At 48.5% G+C, this 18770-nt stretch overlaps 1 protein-coding gene across 1 annotated transcript in view; it reads left to right on the top strand.

Annotated features, from left to right (window-relative positions):
• Nucleotides 1–18770, top strand: part of LOC123925073 (guanylate cyclase soluble subunit beta-2-like) — a 44103-nt gene that overhangs the window by 18634 nt on the left and 6699 nt on the right. The window contains exons 5-13 of the mRNA XM_045978195.1: nt 484–595; nt 1821–1924; nt 3454–3670; nt 5214–5534; nt 8612–8760; nt 9306–9452; nt 11323–11477; nt 12791–12942; nt 15667–15762. Coding sequence (XP_045834151.1) covers nt 484–595; nt 1821–1924; nt 3454–3670; nt 5214–5534; nt 8612–8760; nt 9306–9452; nt 11323–11477; nt 12791–12942; nt 15667–15762 — 1453 coding nt within the window. The remainder of the gene's footprint in view (nt 1–483; nt 596–1820; nt 1925–3453; nt 3671–5213; nt 5535–8611; nt 8761–9305; nt 9453–11322; nt 11478–12790; nt 12943–15666; nt 15763–18770) is intronic.

Consider the following 18770-nt stretch of genomic DNA (forward strand, 5'->3'; position numbering starts at 1 on the left):
AGAGCTGGGACCAGTTGGGAGTCTGGAGTCAATTCTTGATCCTGTGATGGCTGCCTCAATTCCAGCTTGTAGCGTGAACGTTTTCTACTTAGGTCCTACAAATATCCACACAGCTATTCAAGCATCCCGATGATTCTGTGTCTCCTGGACCACCCAGTGTTTATGTCTTAGAGCATTCAAAGCCCCCCTCAGAGTCTGTTGGCTATAGAATCTCCAACCATAAGAAGAGAAGATGTTCTTATGTGATTTTCCTGCCAGCCCTCTCGTGAGATTTTTAAGAAGTCCTTGCTGCCTTTGGCAGAGAAACAACAGGAAGATTAACTAGATACAAATCTTAGGGATGAGGAAGTCTTGCTAAGACTGACCTTGCATGGTCTTGCTGTTCCTCTGGTCCCGATTACAGCAAAATGGGGCTTGTATACCTCTAGGCACATGACCAGTCCCATGACCAGACACACGTGCTTCTCTTTTTGTCACCTACAGGCCATGGAGGCGGCTTTCCTTAGGATGAAAGAGAAATATTTGAGTGTCTCTGTTTTTCCTGTGAAGAAATCACACTGGGAAATTGTGAGAAGCATAGTCATGTTTGGAAAAGGTGAGTGGGCTGTTTTCCTGACTGGGCCTCTCGGAGCAGAGTAATGGCTTGGTGCACACAAATGGGTCAAGTCTTCCATGATTATGATGTCACTGATTTCTGCAGAGCTTGGATTTGGAGGCAGGATTTTTAACTTTAAAACTTCAGACGCTAACTTGCCTTCCTTTGTCCCTCTTGTGCTGGGTGACACAGAGACACAGTCTCCCCGATAATCAGGGAAAGCCACTGGAGAGAGGATGGGAATCAGTTCCAGTTGGGGACTGTGTTGAAAGGAAGGAGGATGAGCACTGACACATTCTCAAAAACAATGCATTTTCTACAGCTTCTCAGGCCTTCTGGACGGAGATGCACTTCTGGTCTAGAAGTCTGCAGTTAATAACCATGGTGTCCAGTAGTACAAAGCACACTGGATCAGGAGCCAAGAAAGCAGATTTCTGGCTCTGTCCCTGAGGCGCTGTATGGCCCTGAACAAGGTCCTCCATCTTCAGCATGAAAAATGAAGGTGTCAGGCTCTGAAGTTGCCCTTGTTGACACTGAGCCCATCCCATGATCAGCACTAATGACTGAGCCAGAATGAGAGCACCGCCCCACTGGGAGCCCGGAGCTAGAGCCCTCCCCATCTTGCCCCATAGGTCCTGGTGACATGCATCTGGGAGGAGGTCTGCAGGGCTCAAAAGGCTGCATTCTGAGTCCTTCAAGCCATGGCAAGCGAGTCAAACATGCAATTGACATCCTTTGTCTGGGAGATTTTCATATCAAAAAGGCTCCATTTCGAATCTCTACCCCCTGCCAAATAGGGCTGTTGGTTAAATTTTCATGTGCCACCCAAAACTGTCAGTCTAAAAAGCTCCATGGCAAATGTCCCTGACGCTGGGCCGGGCACACACGCTCTGCTCTGCTAGCTCATTGTCTGGCTGTCACCGTTTCAATGCCGGCTCTGTTTGCATGGCGAGACATACTCAATTGGCCCAGAAACTCTTCAGCATCGGGCAGAAACTTGGCAGGGGGTAGGGGGGTGCTTCTCAACCTGGTAGCAAGTTTTCTGTTTGTTTTAATTTGGAAGAATTGCTGTGGCCATCTGGAGACGCTAAGGGAGCCTGTGATAGAGAGTGGGGACTGCTCTTTGCCCATGAACATTTAAGACGCTATCCCGAGCGAGCTCTGCTCTGTGCCAGGTTGGTGGCGTGAGCTGCCTGTGAGCAGGACTCTCTTTTTCTACACCCAGGGCATCTCGTGAATACCTTCGTGCCAGTTTATCCTGAGCAGCTCTGGATTGAACAGAAGACATTCTGCAATGCTTTTCCTTTCCACATTGTGTTTGATGAATCAGTAAGAGGCCCCTTCCTTCTGTCACTTGGATTAGGGATAAGCTGGGAAGGAAATATGTTATATAGTCTTTCATGGCTGGTGGGGACTTTCAAGTCCCTGAGGAGTCCCCAGGGTTTGGGAGACTAGGATTTAGCCTGGTGTGACCGACCATTGACTTCTTTTTCATTCTGGCGTCCTCCAGAAACCAGAGTGCAGGATCTTCTCCATATGTGTGGGTTGGGGACAGCACCAAGGAGACTACACTAGGGAGTGCATGGGGGAAAGTTCGTTGTTAGAGAAAAAAGACATGACACCAAAGTTCACGACACCGAGAGATGAAAGAACATAGTAATGACAGGGTGAAACTTTAGATTGAGTCCTTGCCATCCTTGTGGCCATTGTGGAAGGCTCAATCCCACCAAGCTTCTCTTTCTACAGCTTGAAAGCAGGGGACAGGTCTGTGCCAACTCATGCCACTGTTTTGTGGGAGCTGGAAGGGTGACCATTAATGGAAAGTGTTTGGTTGTTGTCAATTTCCTTGGCTAAAATTATGTCAACTGAATTGATTACAAGCTCATTTAAAGGGCAATGTGCAAAATAAATTTGGTCAAAAATATCAGTTAAAATGCTTTCAGGTAGTTGTGATTTTCTTTGATATTTATTTGAATGCAGAGACCTGTTGGAATCATCCCCTCCAGTGGACTGCTGGATAAGGGTTCTATGAAATTTACTCATTTGAGGGTCTTCTCTGCTTGCAAAGAATCGATCTAACTGAGGAAATCAAACACTCCTATAAGAAACAACTAGGGAATGATAAAGCAATATACTTTGGCATTTCCCCGGTGCTATGAGGATATTATAATTGCTACTATGAATGTTTTAAATCCTGATGTATTTGAAAACTCCTTTTTCTTTTTAAGAATCACAGAAAATTTAATGATAGTTATTCTACAATGTTAAGTCAATTTCTGTAGCCTAACAGACAGCCCGGGGTTAGTGATGTTAAACATTATGGGCAGCTTATGTAGACATTGGACATTTTATGTACAGGAGACTCATTTTGCTTCTTCCTTCTGTGTCTCCCTGGAGGCAGCAGGGGAAGATATCTCCTCACGTCTGTGATGGACTCCTTCACCTGGGGCCTGGGTGTCAGATCTAAGCTACCAAATTTGCTAGTTTCTTTATTACTGAATTCTAAAGGGAGGGAAGGCAGAGAGAGTCAAAGACAGGGAGAGACAGAAAGAGACAGAAACAGAGAAATCCCACAGAGTTAGGGAAGAACTGTTAACCCAGTTGAGACTTTGAACATCTGTTTCTTGTTAGTAAGAAATATGCTTCTGAGCACCCTATACTATCCTTTCCTCTTTCAGAGATTAGCTGCAGATTTGATTTTTAAAATAATATTTATTACTTCTACGGTATCTATTCCGTTAGTGACCCCTTCTCCTCCTTAGTGAGTCAGAGAGGATGCAGAGTGGTATTTCCAAGGGGAAGTGCATGGTGCAGGTTGCTTTCTGTTTCCTGGTCTTACATCTGTCCTCTGTGGATAGCTGAGGGTCAAGCAAGCTGGAGTGAATATTCAGAAGTATGTCCCGGGACTCCAAACCCAGAAGATTCGATTAGATGAGTATTTCTCCATCATTCATCCCCAAGTTACCTTCAACATTTTCAGCATCTGCAAATTTATCAACAGTCAATTTGTCCTGAAGGCACGAAGAGAAAGGATGCCTGAGGCATGGAAAAGTCAGCCCGCACTCAAACTCCGAGGTAAGGAACTCACCCCTCCACCCCCCATCATCGCTCTCTGCCATCTGGGCCATTGCGCAGACAGGCACCAGGCAGAGTTTTTTGGTTTTCTCAAAAAAGTTGCATAGAAAGCAGAAGGCTGCCATGGGAGAGTTGGTGTGAAGCTTTAAAGCCCCAGGGGACCCAAGCGGTGGTGCTGGGGTGGTACATGAGGAACTGATTCAGGAAAGAATTAAGGCAGAAGTTGGCGATTGCATGTAGAGGTTGCAAAAAAGAGAGAATATTGAGGCTAATGATTAGCTTTCTTGCTTGGGTAACTGGGTGATAAAACTGGGTAACTTGGGTAACTAGCTGAAAAGACATGCTGTGAACTCCTTGGGGTCAGGGACTTGGCCAGTTTGAGTCACTGCTGACTCCTTAATACCTAGAATAGTATGCCTGCTCATAGCGGGGGAAATAAGCAGATCTGCAGAGGGGACTGAAGGTGAGTTCAGCTGTAACCATGTATAAATACTGGGGAGTAATTTTAAAAAAGCCACTGCTGTTGGGAGTATAAACTGTCACGATCATTTTAGAGGGCATTTTAGCAATATGCATCCAAAAACATTAAAAGTGAGCATATTGTTTGTCTCAGTAATTCAGTTTCTAAGATTACATCCTTAACAGAATAGGCATGATGATACACAATGACTTACCTTAAGCTTGGCCATTGCCATGCTGTTCATAGACTGATAAAAGGGACGTAACATATTCAGTGCTAGCTAGTTGCTTGAATAAAACATGGTATAATCAATGCAGCCAGCAAAAAAAGTATGATGCATATCTGTATTTATGCTATGGAAGGATATATCTATTATAAATTTAAAATGAAAAATTCAGATTCCAAAAAGAAGATGGAAAACCCGTTTTGGGTAATTACCTGAGTGGTGTGATTATGGGCGACTTTTGTTGTTTTCTTTGACTTCTTTCATTTTCTGCAATGCATGCGTACTGCCTTTATAGTGAAAGAATAAACGTATCTCTTTCTAAGGAAATATGCACTTGAGTCCAGGAAGCAGGGTTTCTCTGGAAATTCAGATTCCTCGTCGGCATGATGTAGGGTGCCGCTGTGGGATCCTAAGAGAATACCAAGACAGAACCCTGGGGAACACCAGCATTGAAGGAATGAGCAAAAAAAGACCCTAAAGGGAAAATTGAAAGAAGTCGGGGGAATCTCGGAGACAAAGCAGTGTCAGGGAAGTCTCGGAAGTGAGGTTTCAGGGAAGGGGTTTCTGCATGACACTACCCAACAGCAGGGGGGCTCAGGAGGTGAGGGAGACAGACTTGTGTTGGAGTAAGTGGCTTGGAAGCAGGGTGGGGCCACCTCCAAGTAAAAAGGGGACCAGTGAGACAGGGAAGATGAGTAAGTGGAGACAGGGACAGAGCCCTTAAGAAATGGGGCTGACAGGGAAGGCGCGAGACTGTGCAGGGGATGAAAGGGCGTATTGTGTGGGTGGCGATCTGGTGAGCTGTGTCCCTTGTTGGTGACGTGCTCCGCTGTTGTGTTTTTCTCGGTGACGGGCAGGCCAGATGATCTGGATGGAGGCCGTGGGCTGCATGATATACATGTGCTCCCCGAAGCTTCGCAGCCTGCAGGAGCTGGAGGAACGCGGCATGCACCTCTCCGACATCGCCCCCCACGACACCACCAGGGACCTCATCCTCCTGAACCAGCAGCGACTGGCCGAGATTGAGCTGTCCAACCAGCTGGAGAGGAAGAAGGAGGAGCTGCGGATCCTCTCCAAGCACTTGGCCATAGAAAAGAAGAAAACAGAGACCCTGCTTTATGCCATGCTGCCGGAACACGTGGCCAACCAGCTGAAGGAGGGCAAGAAGGTCGCCGCAGGTAGAGCTTCCCTTCCCTGCAGGGGGACCTCTGCGAGGGAGGTGGTGTGTCCCTGCGGTCAGGGCATAGGCCCTGAACCCGCACGGATCTAGGGCTGGACTGGGGCTCCATCCCTCGTTCGTGACATGGCCTTGGGCTGGTTACATAAGCCATGTGGCCTCAGTTTTCTTCTCCCAACAATAAGAATAATGGAAAGAACACAGTTGTGAAATATGGATTAAATAAAAATGCCCGTCAACTATGCCCACCTATATCACACTCTCTAAGACCTGAAAGTGTGTCCTGAGCCTGGCCTGTCTGTTGGGGATCGTGAATAGAGTTCTGTTCTCGGACCGGGAATAACACACCCGCACCTTACGTAAGTCTTTGGGTGCCTTGAAGGACCAGTCAGGGAGAGCAAGCCGTTTATGGAGGAGAGAATGGCGTGTTTACTCTGAACTCCGTTTCCATCTGGCACGGGTGTGTGTTCTCCCCCAGACGTCCATGGGAAAGCTACTGAATTTCAGGGTGCTGCCCCGTCTTAACCCAAAGGAGTTCACGGTCTTGTGGGTTTGGCAGCTATACGCAGGATCTATTCATGGGGGACAGGGTAACCAAAGGAAAGGAAACTCGTGTGGGTTAAGGAGTCCTGATTGCTCCAGGATCTGGAGTAGACATTTTCATACAGGCCATTTCACTTAATTTTCTGAACGTTTCTGTGAGGGAGGTGTTATTATCCCAAATAGCTTTGTAAATTTATGTTCACCCCAGTTTATGAGTAAGCGAGCTGAAAATCAATCAGAAGTCATCTAACTCCAGAATTCATGCTTTGTCTGTCGCAAAGGTATGGAAACACAGATGCTAGGGAAGTTAGTAATAAGTAGAAGTCGGAGACAAAGACACAGGGTCAGGGGCTATGAGGCTTTACATGAAGCGTCTGACACTTGAGTTAAACCTTGAGATTCTATTTCAGAAAAAAAAAAGAAGACGGAGGATGAGGCATTGCAGGAGAATGGGATGACAGGAGCAAAGTGGGGCAGCATGAACACTGTCTGCAGGGGACCGTCCCTAGAATGTGGGGCGACGTGGCAGATCGGTGCAAGGTGGGGCTGGACACATAGGGCGAGGCTCAGGGGAGGATTCCCTGAGGTTTCTTGTTCTTAGAAGGAAAGTTTCATGATTAGTTTGATGAATATGATTCTGGCTGCAGGGTAGTGAATGCACGAGAGGGAGACAGACAGAAAGCCCATCCCAATGCAGGTGAGCGATGGTAAACGCCTGAATTAAGACCCCACAAATGGGAAGCAGGATTTTCACGACCAAGAAGACAGGAGAAAGGAAGAAGGAGGGGTCAGGGTAGAATGTGAAGTTTCTAGCATAGAGACACATGGTACATTTACTGTAAGGCCAAACCAGAAAGAAGAGCGGGTTTAAGGGGAGGATGGTAAGGTTGGTTTTAGAGCAGCTGAGTTTAAAATGTCTGTGGGAGGGGTGCCTGGGTGGCTCAGTGGGTTAAGCCTCTGCCTTCGGCTCAGGTCATGATCCCAGGGTCCTGGGATCGAGCCCCACATCGGGCTCTCTGCTCTGCAGGGAGCCTGCTTCCTCCTTTCTCTCTGCCTGCCTCTCTGCCTAGTTGTGATTTCTCTCTGTCAAATAAATAAAATATTAAAAAAATAAAAAATAAAAAAAAATAAAAAAAATAAAATGTCTGTGGGATAGTCCATGTAGCATGACCAGTAGGTAGTTAGGAATTGTAGGGAGAGCTCAATGGAAATTTCCAGGGTAAGCTATCAATCTAGGAGTTGTTGGAGTGTGGGTGGTGATTAATCCCAGATGGTATGAGTTATAAATAAGGCCATCTAGGGACATGAGGTGAGAAGGAAAGAGGGTGAGGCACTGAAGCTTAGGGAACACCTATTATTTGGAGAATCTGAAGAGAGAACCATAGGCCAGAAGCCAAAGGGAAGAGAAAGTTACATGAACAGGAGATTATTACCAGAGGTATAAATAATATAGACAATACCCAGCTGTGTTCAAGGAGTCATGCATTCAGTTATCTAACAAATATTTGAGCATCTACTATGCGCCAGGCCCCGCTCTAGGGACTGGGAATATAGTAGAGACCAGAATGGTCTCTCATCTCATGGAGCTTATAGTCCAATGAGGAAGACAGGCAATGAGCAAATAAACAATCCCATATCATCCCATATGTAAGGCATACGAGCTTGGGGGCAGCAATGAGGCTAAGAGGACAGGGTCTCGAGACTGTTATTTTAAATAGAGTGGTAAATGAAATTCTCATGAGGTGCTTACATGTGAGATATATGTGGATATTTGTGAAAAGAGGGGCCAGGGAGAGAAAGCAACCAGTGCAAGGACCCCACACAGGAGGCACTTGAGAAACCCCAAGGAGGCCAGTGTGGCTGGAGTGGAGTAAACCAGAGAGAGTGCGTGGAGACATGAGGCTGGAGAGGTGGCGGGGACAGAGGGGGCCCCTTATTGGCCACGGTAAACATTTTCTGTCGCAGCGTGATGGAAGTCATGGATGTAAGGCAGAGGAGTTGGGCGTCTGACTTAAGCAGATTGTCTAGCTGCTCTACGGAAATTAGCAGGACTGGAAGCAGCCTGACAAGCTGAGGATATGGTGGTCTTCTCGCCATATGCAGAGAGTGGAACCCACCACCTCGTGGTGACCAGTCTCTGCTGTCGTGGTGGGCAGTACTCCGCTCTGCCCCTGGGTCTCTGCCTCAGCCCACTTGCCAAGGGCTTCTCTGTAAGCCAGGGCTTGCTCAACCTGTTTCTGCCCTCCCATGCCTCTCATCACACCTTACCAGCTGTTGGATGATGCGTATGTCCCCTCCACTGGACTGAGAGCTCCTCAAGGGCTGAGGTCCTGTCTATTTCATGTTACATGATTCTCCCTGCATGAAGACTGGCTTATAGCGGGCACTCGGGGAAGGTCTGCTGGCTGAATGGCATCTGGCTCCTTCTCCCCAAGGCACAGTTAGATTTGGTTTCCAAAGGACACCTGCACCTAGAATTCATAGGATTATTATTCCATATCCTGGGCTGTCACTGACACCTGGTTTATGTTGCAGGGGAATTTAAAACGTGCACGATTCTTTTCAGTGATGTGGTGACATTTACTAACATCTGTGCTGCCTGCCAACCTATCCAGATAGTGAAGATGCTGAATTCCATGTACTCCAAGTTTGACAGACTAACCAGTGTCCACGAGGTCTACAAAGTAAGTGTCTGCAAGCCATGGGGGTGTGCTACCCCCAGGCAGGGCAGGGGCTCCGGACTCAGCCTTCCGGACCCTCCCTGGTCTGCGGTTTGGTGTGGTTGGGAGTGGGGTGAGCAGGTAGAACTAAAAGAGGATTGGAGCTATTTTAGGAATTTTAGTCTTTGCAGAAATCCTTTTAGAATTCTCAGCACTAAAGTGTCTTTCAAGGGCACCCTGTTTTCCCAGGGAATAATTCTACCCCTTGAATTCAGCAAAAAGTCCAATCTAAATACCATATGTCTAATACATAATCATACACGAACCCAGGAGCTTCGTCTTCTCTGGAACTTGTTTCTGCCAGAAGCAGAAAGACCTCTGGGCTCTCTCATGGTTGTTTGTGGAACCATTTTTCTTTTCACCCCTTCCCTCATGCTCCTCATCCTCCTGACAGACAACCACCAGCTGTAATACGGTCCTTCTGTCAATACATGGAAAATGACACAAATACTTAGTCATATGTTTAATGCATTAAGGAGAGGCTCTGAATGCTTCTTTCCCCCTTCCAGGTGGAAACCATAGGCGATGCCTACATGGTGGTGGGGGGCGTACCCGTGCCTGTTGGAAGCCATGCTCAAAGAGTGGCTAACTTTGCCTTGGGAATGAGAATGTCTGCAAAAGAAGTGATGAATCCTGTTACTGGAGAACCCATCCAGGTAGAGAGAAATTGAGTATTTTGCTGAATACCAAGCATCTCACGCACAAAAAAGTAGAATTCTGCTTATTTGTCTGTTCAGATGGTTACTGGGTATGTTACAGCAATTAAAATGGGTAATTTCTCCTACCTCTTGTCTTCTCTTGCACATGTTCTAAGTCATGAGTTATAGTAGGGTTATCATCATCCCAACTTCAACTTCAGAGAAGGCCTTGGAGCTTGGGACTTTCACGTGATTCACTGCAAGCTTCATTGTCTGTAGTGCTGACCTCAACTCTCCATTTACTCTGCAGGGCTCAATCCATCTTGATAGCTGATTTTTTTTTTTTTTTTTTTTTTTTTTTTTTAGTAATTCCAGCTTGTTAATTTAAGCATTCAATTCCACAAGTGTTTCAGGTTTACTGAATAGCCTTCCCACCCCACAGGAAACTGCGTATTCAACATGCCTTCTCGAAGGTTCAGGAGTCAGGCTGAGGGGGGAAAATGCCCTCAGCAGTAGGCTGAGACACCAGATGCCCTGAGATATTTAGAATAGCTTTTCTCCTGCCACGTGGCCCTGAGCGAGACATCTGCTCACCTTTCTCCCAGGAACCTACTCTTCCAAGCACGGAAGTTTGTTCACACTCTAAAAGATGGGTAATTTTGGAGATGAAAAGTAAGCATCCTCTTCTGTCTGCTCAGCAGATCCTAGGGCCCTGAGATCTTTCAGAGCAGTGTTTCTGGGGTTTAAAATGTAATCCCTTCTCTGTTTCTGGCAGTCAGATCTTCAAGATAAGCTACCCAGCCAACTCAGAGTAAATAAGACAACTATAAGATAGAATACAATTTTTCTCAATTACAGACCCTCCATAGGAGATTCTGAAGCCGCACTCCACTCACCCTCGCGATGAGTCCGACATTGGGAAATGCTGCAGGTTCTGGTGGTCATGCCCACTGTAGCCTTCTGAACAAAAGCTGGCTTTAGGTGGTTGCCGGAAGGACTCATCCACAGTACTCGGCCCATGTAAACACACAGATACATCTGTGGAAAAAAAGCCCCAGTAAAAAATCAAGATGGGAGGGAATGAGGGAATGAGATGAGAAAGTCACATAATAGATCCGAGTTTTGGTTAAAGGGCTGTAAATAAAGCCACCGAAGAAAAAAATTATTGAAAATATACTGCTGTGTAAATAGAGTGTGTGTATAGGGTGTGTGTGTGTGTGCGTGCGTATGTGTGTGAGATAGCTACAGAGATGACAGTAATACTACACCAATAAGAATGAAATTAAACAATGCATTCCTGGAAACTCTCCTGGTGGATTTACCAAGAAGAAAACAGGAAAAGATGTTATCAAGTTTAAGATAAGAAGAGGGACCTGGCTAGGCACATCATTGACTCTCCACCGGAAACAACATACCATGTGGGTTTATTTAAGGAAGTAGGGAAAGGACTTGAAACATTTTGTGCTGCCATTTCAATAATTTTAAATTAGGACTCTTCGAGATCTTCTATTATTTCACTCAGATAGCCTTCAGTGTACATGAGGTCGTACTCTGCATGAGGCAGTGGTACTCAGTGCCGGACAGGCTCCTTTTCTTGTAGGAACAGGCAAATTCATCTTTGGGAAGAGAAAGAAGAGAGTGGTCACCCCTGCAGGGAGGGCTGGAGCTTCACTGGGAAGGCGCACAAGATAATCTTGCGAGGTCGTGAAAGTCGGCTGTGTTTGATTTCCGGTGGTGGTTGCAGGGCTCTATGCTCTTGTCAAAACTCCCGGAGCTAACAACTTGAGATCGCTTTTTGTTTGTTTGTTTTATATAAGTTATACCTCAACTTAAAAAGAAAAGCAAGAGTATTTGATGGTCCTGTTTCAGTGAGGTTTTCTCTGTGCAGATCAGAGTGGGCATCCACACGGGACCGGTCTTGGCAGGGGTAGTGGGAGACAAAATGCCACGGTACTGCTTGTTCGGTGACACTGTGAACACAGCTTCTAGGATGGAAAGTCACGGGCTCCCCGACAAAGTGCACCTCAGCCCCACTGCCTACAGGTAGCCCTTCGTGCATTCATGCCTTCCTTTGACTTTCCCTAATTCCAGAACACACAGAGTGCCTAGCCCCCATGGGGCGCAGGTAGTAAAGGAAAGCCATGGTTCTTCTTCCATGCCGCCCTGGCTTACAGAAGATGCTGTGTCAGACAGTAAATATTCCTGAGCCTCTCCTGTACGACACCTTGGCTCCTAAGGAGCTTCTGATCTAAATCAGGGATTGGCAAAGTGTATGGGATTAAAGCAGGAAATAATAAAGTGGGAAGGTTTTTTCCTTCCCACTTTAGGGTGGAAGAGACCTTCGCTGGCTAGTAGGTTGAGGGGAGGATGCAAATGGTGGGAACTGAAGAGAAGGGGAGAGGGGCTGATGTGGCCAGCCCTCAAGGAGGTGGGAAGGGAGCAGAGATCAGGCGCCCTTGCACAAGACACCTCAGCCTCAGAGACTGGGGCAAAAGGGGAGTGTGGCCAGGGGGGTGAGAAGCTGTGGGGTCTTGCCTATAAGCGGCTGCAATTTTAGAGAAGAATCACAAAGGTCACAAAGGAGGAGGCAGAGTCAGCAACCTGAGAGTGAGGAGAGCGGGTGCCAAGTGGGGGAACTAGAGGAGCATGGATAAGGATTGAAATCTCCATGGAACTGGCCAAGGGCAAGGGAAGGTCAGTAAGTGCCGAGAGCTGCCTGAGGCGCCTGTACCTGACTGTGAATTTGATACATGGCTGGTGTGCACTGTTCCGTGGTTTCTCTCCAATACCCGGCAGTGACCAGTAAATAAATGAACAAGCAAACATTTTCCAGTTATCCCATAGCTCTGTCTCTTTTCACGGTCCCCTTCCTATACTCCTCCCTTTGGTTCCTTGGTAGCCAGGAGCCATGGAGAAAGCTTGGGGGGTGAGGATGAGCATGCTGACCACATTGGGTAATGGGGTGCTTGGGGGAGGCTGGAAAGGAGAGAGCTGATTTCCAAGGAGCCTCCTGTTTCAGAACCACGCAGGGCTGGCGTATGCATGGCCAGAGAGGATGTGCAGCTGTGGGTATGGGCAGTGTGTTGGAGGGAGGAAAGGTGGGGTAGAGTCACAGGGTTTGGGTGGGTCCCCTGTGCTCTCATTCTGCCACTTTAGGTTCCCTCCTCTCCCCAGCTGCCTCCCTGCCCCACTTAACCAGCCTGGCCAATGTCCTGTGGTCATCCTCCCCTCCCACAATCCACAGTGTGCCCCACGGCCCAGACTTCTCCTGCATCACCCTCTCCATTGTAGCCAACTCTCAAGTTGCAGGCCTCCGATCTTTGGTAACTGGTGCATATTTTACCCCCTCTGTGCAGCGCTCTGGAAAATCAAGGCTTTGAAATAATTGAGAGGGGTGAAATTGAAGTGAAAGGTAAAGGGAAAATGACCACGTACTTTCTGATCCGGAACCTGCACGCCTCAGAGGATGAGATCATGGGCAGACCTCAAAGCCTGCCTGATCAAAAGGGTGAGCATAAAGGAAAAGCCACCTCTCGGGTTGGATATTTTTTCCACTAACAAGTTGGGATGTGTTCGGTGTGGCCCTTAAGCATGCAGGCTCAGCAAGGGTATTATCCCTCGACATCCCAAGGATCAGAGCAACCAGGATGAACCCTTGCATCCTGGCTAGTCTAATGTTCCTTGAGCTGGGCCGATGGGCCCAGCCTAGTGGGTCCCTCCCGTGTTTGTTTTCCAGCTTCTTTCCTGCCCCAGAAAGGGGCTCTTCCCATCAGCCTCTCCTGCAGCTGGGGGACAATGTTAGAATCTCTCCCTGTTCCCCACCCTCGAATGGGCTTTCCTTACAACCTTCCTCATTTGCTGCTGGCTTCTAAAGCTGGGAAGAAGGATGAGATCTGTGACTCACCCAGCTCCTGGAATGACAGGAGAGGGAATTTAGGTTAAAACACCGGAGCGCTAAGCCAGCCCGGGGATCACCACTAGACTCACTGGACTCACACACAGCAGCAGCTGGAATCCGACGAGGAGGTCCCCAGTAGCTGCCCTCCACCCCAAGTGGCTGGGGCTCCTTACCATCTGCCCTGGTGCTGACCCCAGGGGGAGACCCAGTAGCACCAGGCAAACCTTCCTGAGCCTCCGAAGCAAACTGGAGGAGGAAATGGATTCCTTTAGACAGGAGCTAATCTCTAGCTGATCCAGAGGCCTGCAAAGGAAAATCTTGAAATCCAGAGTTTTCTCGCTGCTAACACATGCAGGATGTCTCTTTGGGACACATGAATCACGGTCACTAGTTCAAAAAGTGAGGCTATACTAGTGAAGAGATGGGTATTGGAAGAACGTTTAGACTTGTTTTCATAGCATTTTTGGTGCATGTTAATATCCCCGTGGGCTGCGCTGGGTTTTGGCCACATTTTAGTGCTAAAGACATTGAGATAGAAAGATGTAAATTAAAAATTAGAAATAACTTTGGCTACCAAAGACCAGAAACCACTCTTAACAGAGTGTTTGGCCTCTGAAATTCTAGGCTCGGGATGCCTCTCCCATGACATCACCTTCTCCCTCTCCACAGGCAGGACGGATAGGAAGGGATGAGCAATTTCTTTGTTGTCAAAACTGGACAATGTAAATGGGGAGAGGTGTTCTACCACCTGATTGTGGGAGAGAGGAGACAGAGCCGGAGGCTTTCACACCAGGACAGGGCAGAATTCTACTCAGAAGGTGCCCTGGGCCCAGACTGGATACCACTTTCTCCTGCTCCCCCTGCAGGGGTCCTCAAATGGGAAAGTCTGACAAATGGGTTTCTAGAACATGGTGTGTGTCAGTAGACTCCAACCCACTTTTCTGAGCTGGAAAAACCAAACAGAACAAAAATAACTGACAGTAGAATATGAGTAAGCTTGGGGCGCCTGGGTGGCTCAGTGGATTAAGCCGCTGCCTTCGGCTCAGGTCATGATCTCAGGGTTCTGGGATCGAGCCCCGCATCGGGCTCTCTGCTCTGCAGGGAGCCTGCTTCCTCTTCTCTCTCTGCCTGCCTCTCTGCCTACTTGTGATCTCTCTCTCTGTCAAATAAATAAATAAAAAAAAAATCTTAAAAAAAAAAAAAAAAAGAATATGAGTAAGCTTGTTTCAGTTAAAGATCTCAATATGGACCCTGAGACAGAGGAGAAAGGATCTGAAGGAGGCAGAGGGGTAGCCCCTTCTGGACCCTAACCAGCTTCTCCGTGCAAGCTGGGAAAAGGCCCACTTTGGGTAGGTAACCCTCCGGGTATGGCTTATGATAAAGGAAAGTCACCTGCTCCTCTGGGCTGATGTCAGCCCCCAGCCTGAACTTCTTGGGCAGGAATCTCTGTGCAGAGAAAAGGCACAACCCTGTGTGCAGAACCTGGAAAGATCTGGGCTTCTTTTCTTTTCTTTCCATGCTTCTCTTGGCTTCCCTTGCCCCTTTCCATATCGGGCGAGGGTCTCCTGTGATAAGCCTCAGCTGTCTGGCTCTGGGGAAGGCACTGCCTGTCCCTCCCATCCCCACTGCAGTGTGGTGCTGGGGCCCCAAGAACGGGAACCCCATTTACTTCCAGGGACCAAGGGACTTTGTCCCACACAGCAAGACTGAGTCTCTCAAAGCCAGGGATGGAGGATGGGGATGCAGAAACACTAATATGCAAGCTAATGTTCTTCCCGTACTGGCCTCTTTCCTCCAAGGATCTTCTGTAAGAGACACACACTGACTTCTTCAGGTGATTCGGGGGAGGTGTGGGAGGAAGACCAAGAAAATGAGTGTGAGCAGATTGGAACTGCAGCCAGCACTCAGGCGTGGGTAGACGGCAGAGGGGCAGGGTGAGGGGGACCTCAGCAGTGACCCTCCTGGGCTCTCATCAGCCCGTGCTCCTCACCCACCTGGCATGAGGGGGACACCCAGGAAGTGACAGAAGCAAGAAGGGATGGCACCCCGGAGTGCTCTTCCTCAAACCATTCTCCTTTCTCCCCTTTGTTCTCAAAAGCAGGTGCATTTGCTCCTTCATCTTCTAGCTGGTGAAGGCATTGGGCATGTTAAGTGTCCTGCGTCCCCCCAGCAGCTGGAACCACTGTCCAGTTGGTCATTCATACAACGGGCACCCGAGGAAATACCCAAGGGGAGGCTGATGTTCAGAGGCATTAAAGAAAAGTCCCCCCACCTCTGCAGCTCGTGAAGCCGGCTAGCCATTCTCACTGTCCTTCCCCGCGTGCATATTTGCAGATGCAAGTGCTCCAGGAGGTCAAGACAGCAAGACTGTTGTCATCATGCGGTATGAGGACAGTGAGCCGCTGCCCCCGACGAGCGACAAGGCAGACGGTGAGTACACGGAGTGTTCCATGTACCCGCAGCGCTGTGGGAACCGTTGGGCTCAGAGGTGTGGCTCAGAGCCAGATGGGGACAGTGGAGTTTGGGGTCCTGAGGCAGGATGTTCTGATGGTTGCTCATTGCATCTCGAACACAACCCAACCACCTCCCCACCCCAAGTGTGCTGGGGGGCCCTCATTCTGGAAGGGTTCTCTATGCCAAGAGAATGTTTAGTCTCCAAACATTAGAGAATGTTTTGCCTCCAAACAAATGTTTAGTGCTCAGGAAAACATACTGGTCTCTCGGTACCCACGAAACAAGGCTTGTCTGGACACCTTGCTCTCAGTTGCACGCCGCCTGTGAACAAGGAGTGCCAGAGATTTCTGCACTGTTCCATTACAGGGTGAGTCAGAGTGATCTCGGAGCAGTGACAAAGTGTAGGCCCTATGACTCTCTTCTCTGGTTGTCCCTGAAGTTGGTAGGAATGGGAGGTTTCCTTTGACCTATGCCTACTCTTAACCGCCCCAGTGAGCCACTCAGCTTCCTCAAGAGCCGTTTGCAGCACTGACTCCCCGGGTTTGGAGGATGGGGACACAGAGCGGTGATGAAGCACCAGGGATGGGTCTGCAGAAGGAACTGCTGTAGGGAAAGTCCCCCCTCCCCCAACTTGTCCTCTCTGGCTTTGTGCAGCCACTGCTGCCCTCCTGCTTTCTGGAAACCTCAGGCAAGAGGTCCAGTGGGGATTAAGCTTCTGAGGCAAGGCAGCAGCGTCTCTCTGTTAAAGAGCTGGTTATTTTTATTAGATAGTATCTTTTGAGACATTATGGTTATGTTTATTAGACAGTATCTTTTGAGTTTTGCCTGAGCCCTTGGCCTTGCCATTGGGTGCTATCCCGATGCCTGAAGACTTCCCTCCAGTTCAGTCCCAGAATCTGAAGTCGAGGGAATGATCAGCACACTTCCATTCAATTCTGAGAGGAGGCAGGGTAACAAGTCCCTTACTCTGATTGGGGTTCCCAGGGAATCTTGCACTTTGGAGCATGAGAAGCTCTAAGCAGACTTTCTGCCATTACTGGGAGGCATTGCCCTCCCTGCTGCATTGCCTCCCTTCCTACAGTTGTATGGTTCTGAGTGATGTTATTATAGTATGTTATTACGGCATGGGATTGTAATACTCATCTTACATATGGGATTATAATTCATAGGTTCATTTAACAGCATCTCTTAGAAAACTGCTGAGGCTCCAGGGAGACAGAGAGTGGAGACCAGGCCCTAGGCTGGGATCTGTCAGTGCTCGCTGAACTAAAGACATGAGTCCCTGCCTCCTTTGGCCTGCATTTTAGTATGGAAGATAGACAACATGTAGGAAAATAAGATCACTATAGATAGTGACAAATGTTAGCAAGAAAATAAAGAACTGAGTGATGGAGAAGAGGGCCAATGAGGGCTTCCCTGGGGCCAAAGCATTTGAGCTGAAGTGTGCAAGAAAGACCAGAGCCAGTCATGCAGCTATCACAGGAGCTTCCAGATAGCTCCATGGCTGAAGGCAAACATGAGCTTGGCAAGTTCAAAGAAGACTAAGAAGGCCAGGTGTCTAAAGAGGGGTCGAAGGGGAAGGGAGTGGTAGGGGAGGAAGTCAGAGTGGTCTTGAGCATTCCTAGCCACATACAGAAAGTCTGAGCATAAGTAAGAGGCAAGGTAAGGAGCTGCTGGGACTCCATGGGAACGTTCCCCAGGAGAAGGTCTCTGGCACTTGTATTCCGAAATGACTGCTCTGTCACCAGCTCAGGATGAGAGGTCTAAGAACTCTTCGTGCTCCAAGAAGATGAACAAACTCATTTTTCAGACTTGTGCTACATGGGGATCCCTCCACAGAAGAAACCAACAGATCTGGGCAGGGCTGGGCTTCTTGCTTAAAAAGGAGAAGTTTCTCAGGCAGGCCCTGATTTGTAGCTCCTGCAGCTGCTGCTTCCCTGAACATAAACCAATATCAACAACCACAGAAGGAGAAACTGAGGCCACTTCAGTTTGGGGGTGAAAACTGGATGAGTAGAAATGAGGGATTTGTTGGGCAACTAGTGAGTGCCGGGCATTTTACGCACTTGATCTCACTTGATATAACAGTCCCTTGACTATCCCTGTAACAGAGGTAAGAAACCTGAAGTTCAGAAAGGTGGTGTCATTCAGACGAAGTAAATGAAAGAAATAGGACTGGATCTTCATGCTTGTTTGTCTCAGGCAGTCCATGTCCATGTGAGCAATGGGCCAGAAGGACTTCAGTTCCCCTGGTGGTAGGCCACTGCGTGTGGACCCCCAGGCTTCATAGCGGCTCCTCCATGTTACTCTGGGATCCTCTGGGCCCCAGCTGAGCAGCTTTCTGGTTGTTGCCTGTGATCCTCAGGCCTGTTAGTGAGGACCAACTCATACCTGAGGGTCAGTGATAAACTGTGGTGTGAGCCAGAGGCTTGGAGAGGAAGACAAAGCCAGCCGGGCCATTGGACTACAATCAGGCTACCAAATCAGAAATGGCTTTTCACAACTTCCCCAGGGAATTTGAGTTTCGTTTTACCATGGCACAGGCTTCTTCCTCATCTGTGATGACCGGCAGCAGACCTGGAATCTCGCCTTGAAGGATTCATGTCCCCTGTTCCTAGGGCCTGCCTTGTCCTTAGGATTTAGAGTTCAGTTCTTGGAGGTTTTGGGTTGCATCTCGCGATGTCATGCTTAGCTCTGGTGGAGGTGAGGGCTGTTAGAAGGTCACTGCAGGAGCCCCCATTCTTACCTCCAGCCTTGGGGCCATCCCACCTGGCCCCTCTGTGAGTCCCGTTATGGGACAGTGCTTCCATGAGTAGCCAGAACCTGTCAGGACCCCGAAGATTAGGCTGCTGGCTCTTGCCGCCTCCGCAATCTGCCTGCTGCCCAGCCTCTAGGCATTCGGGAGGACACTCTAGGCTCACCTCATCGATCACACCGGCCATCAGCCTCACTAATTTGCCAAACTTAGGATCCCTTTCCGGGGA

The sequence above is a fragment of the Meles meles genome, chromosome 14, assembly GCF_922984935.1.
Source record: "Meles meles chromosome 14, mMelMel3.1 paternal haplotype, whole genome shotgun sequence".
Classification (NCBI taxonomy): domain Eukaryota; kingdom Metazoa; phylum Chordata; class Mammalia; order Carnivora; family Mustelidae; genus Meles; species Meles meles.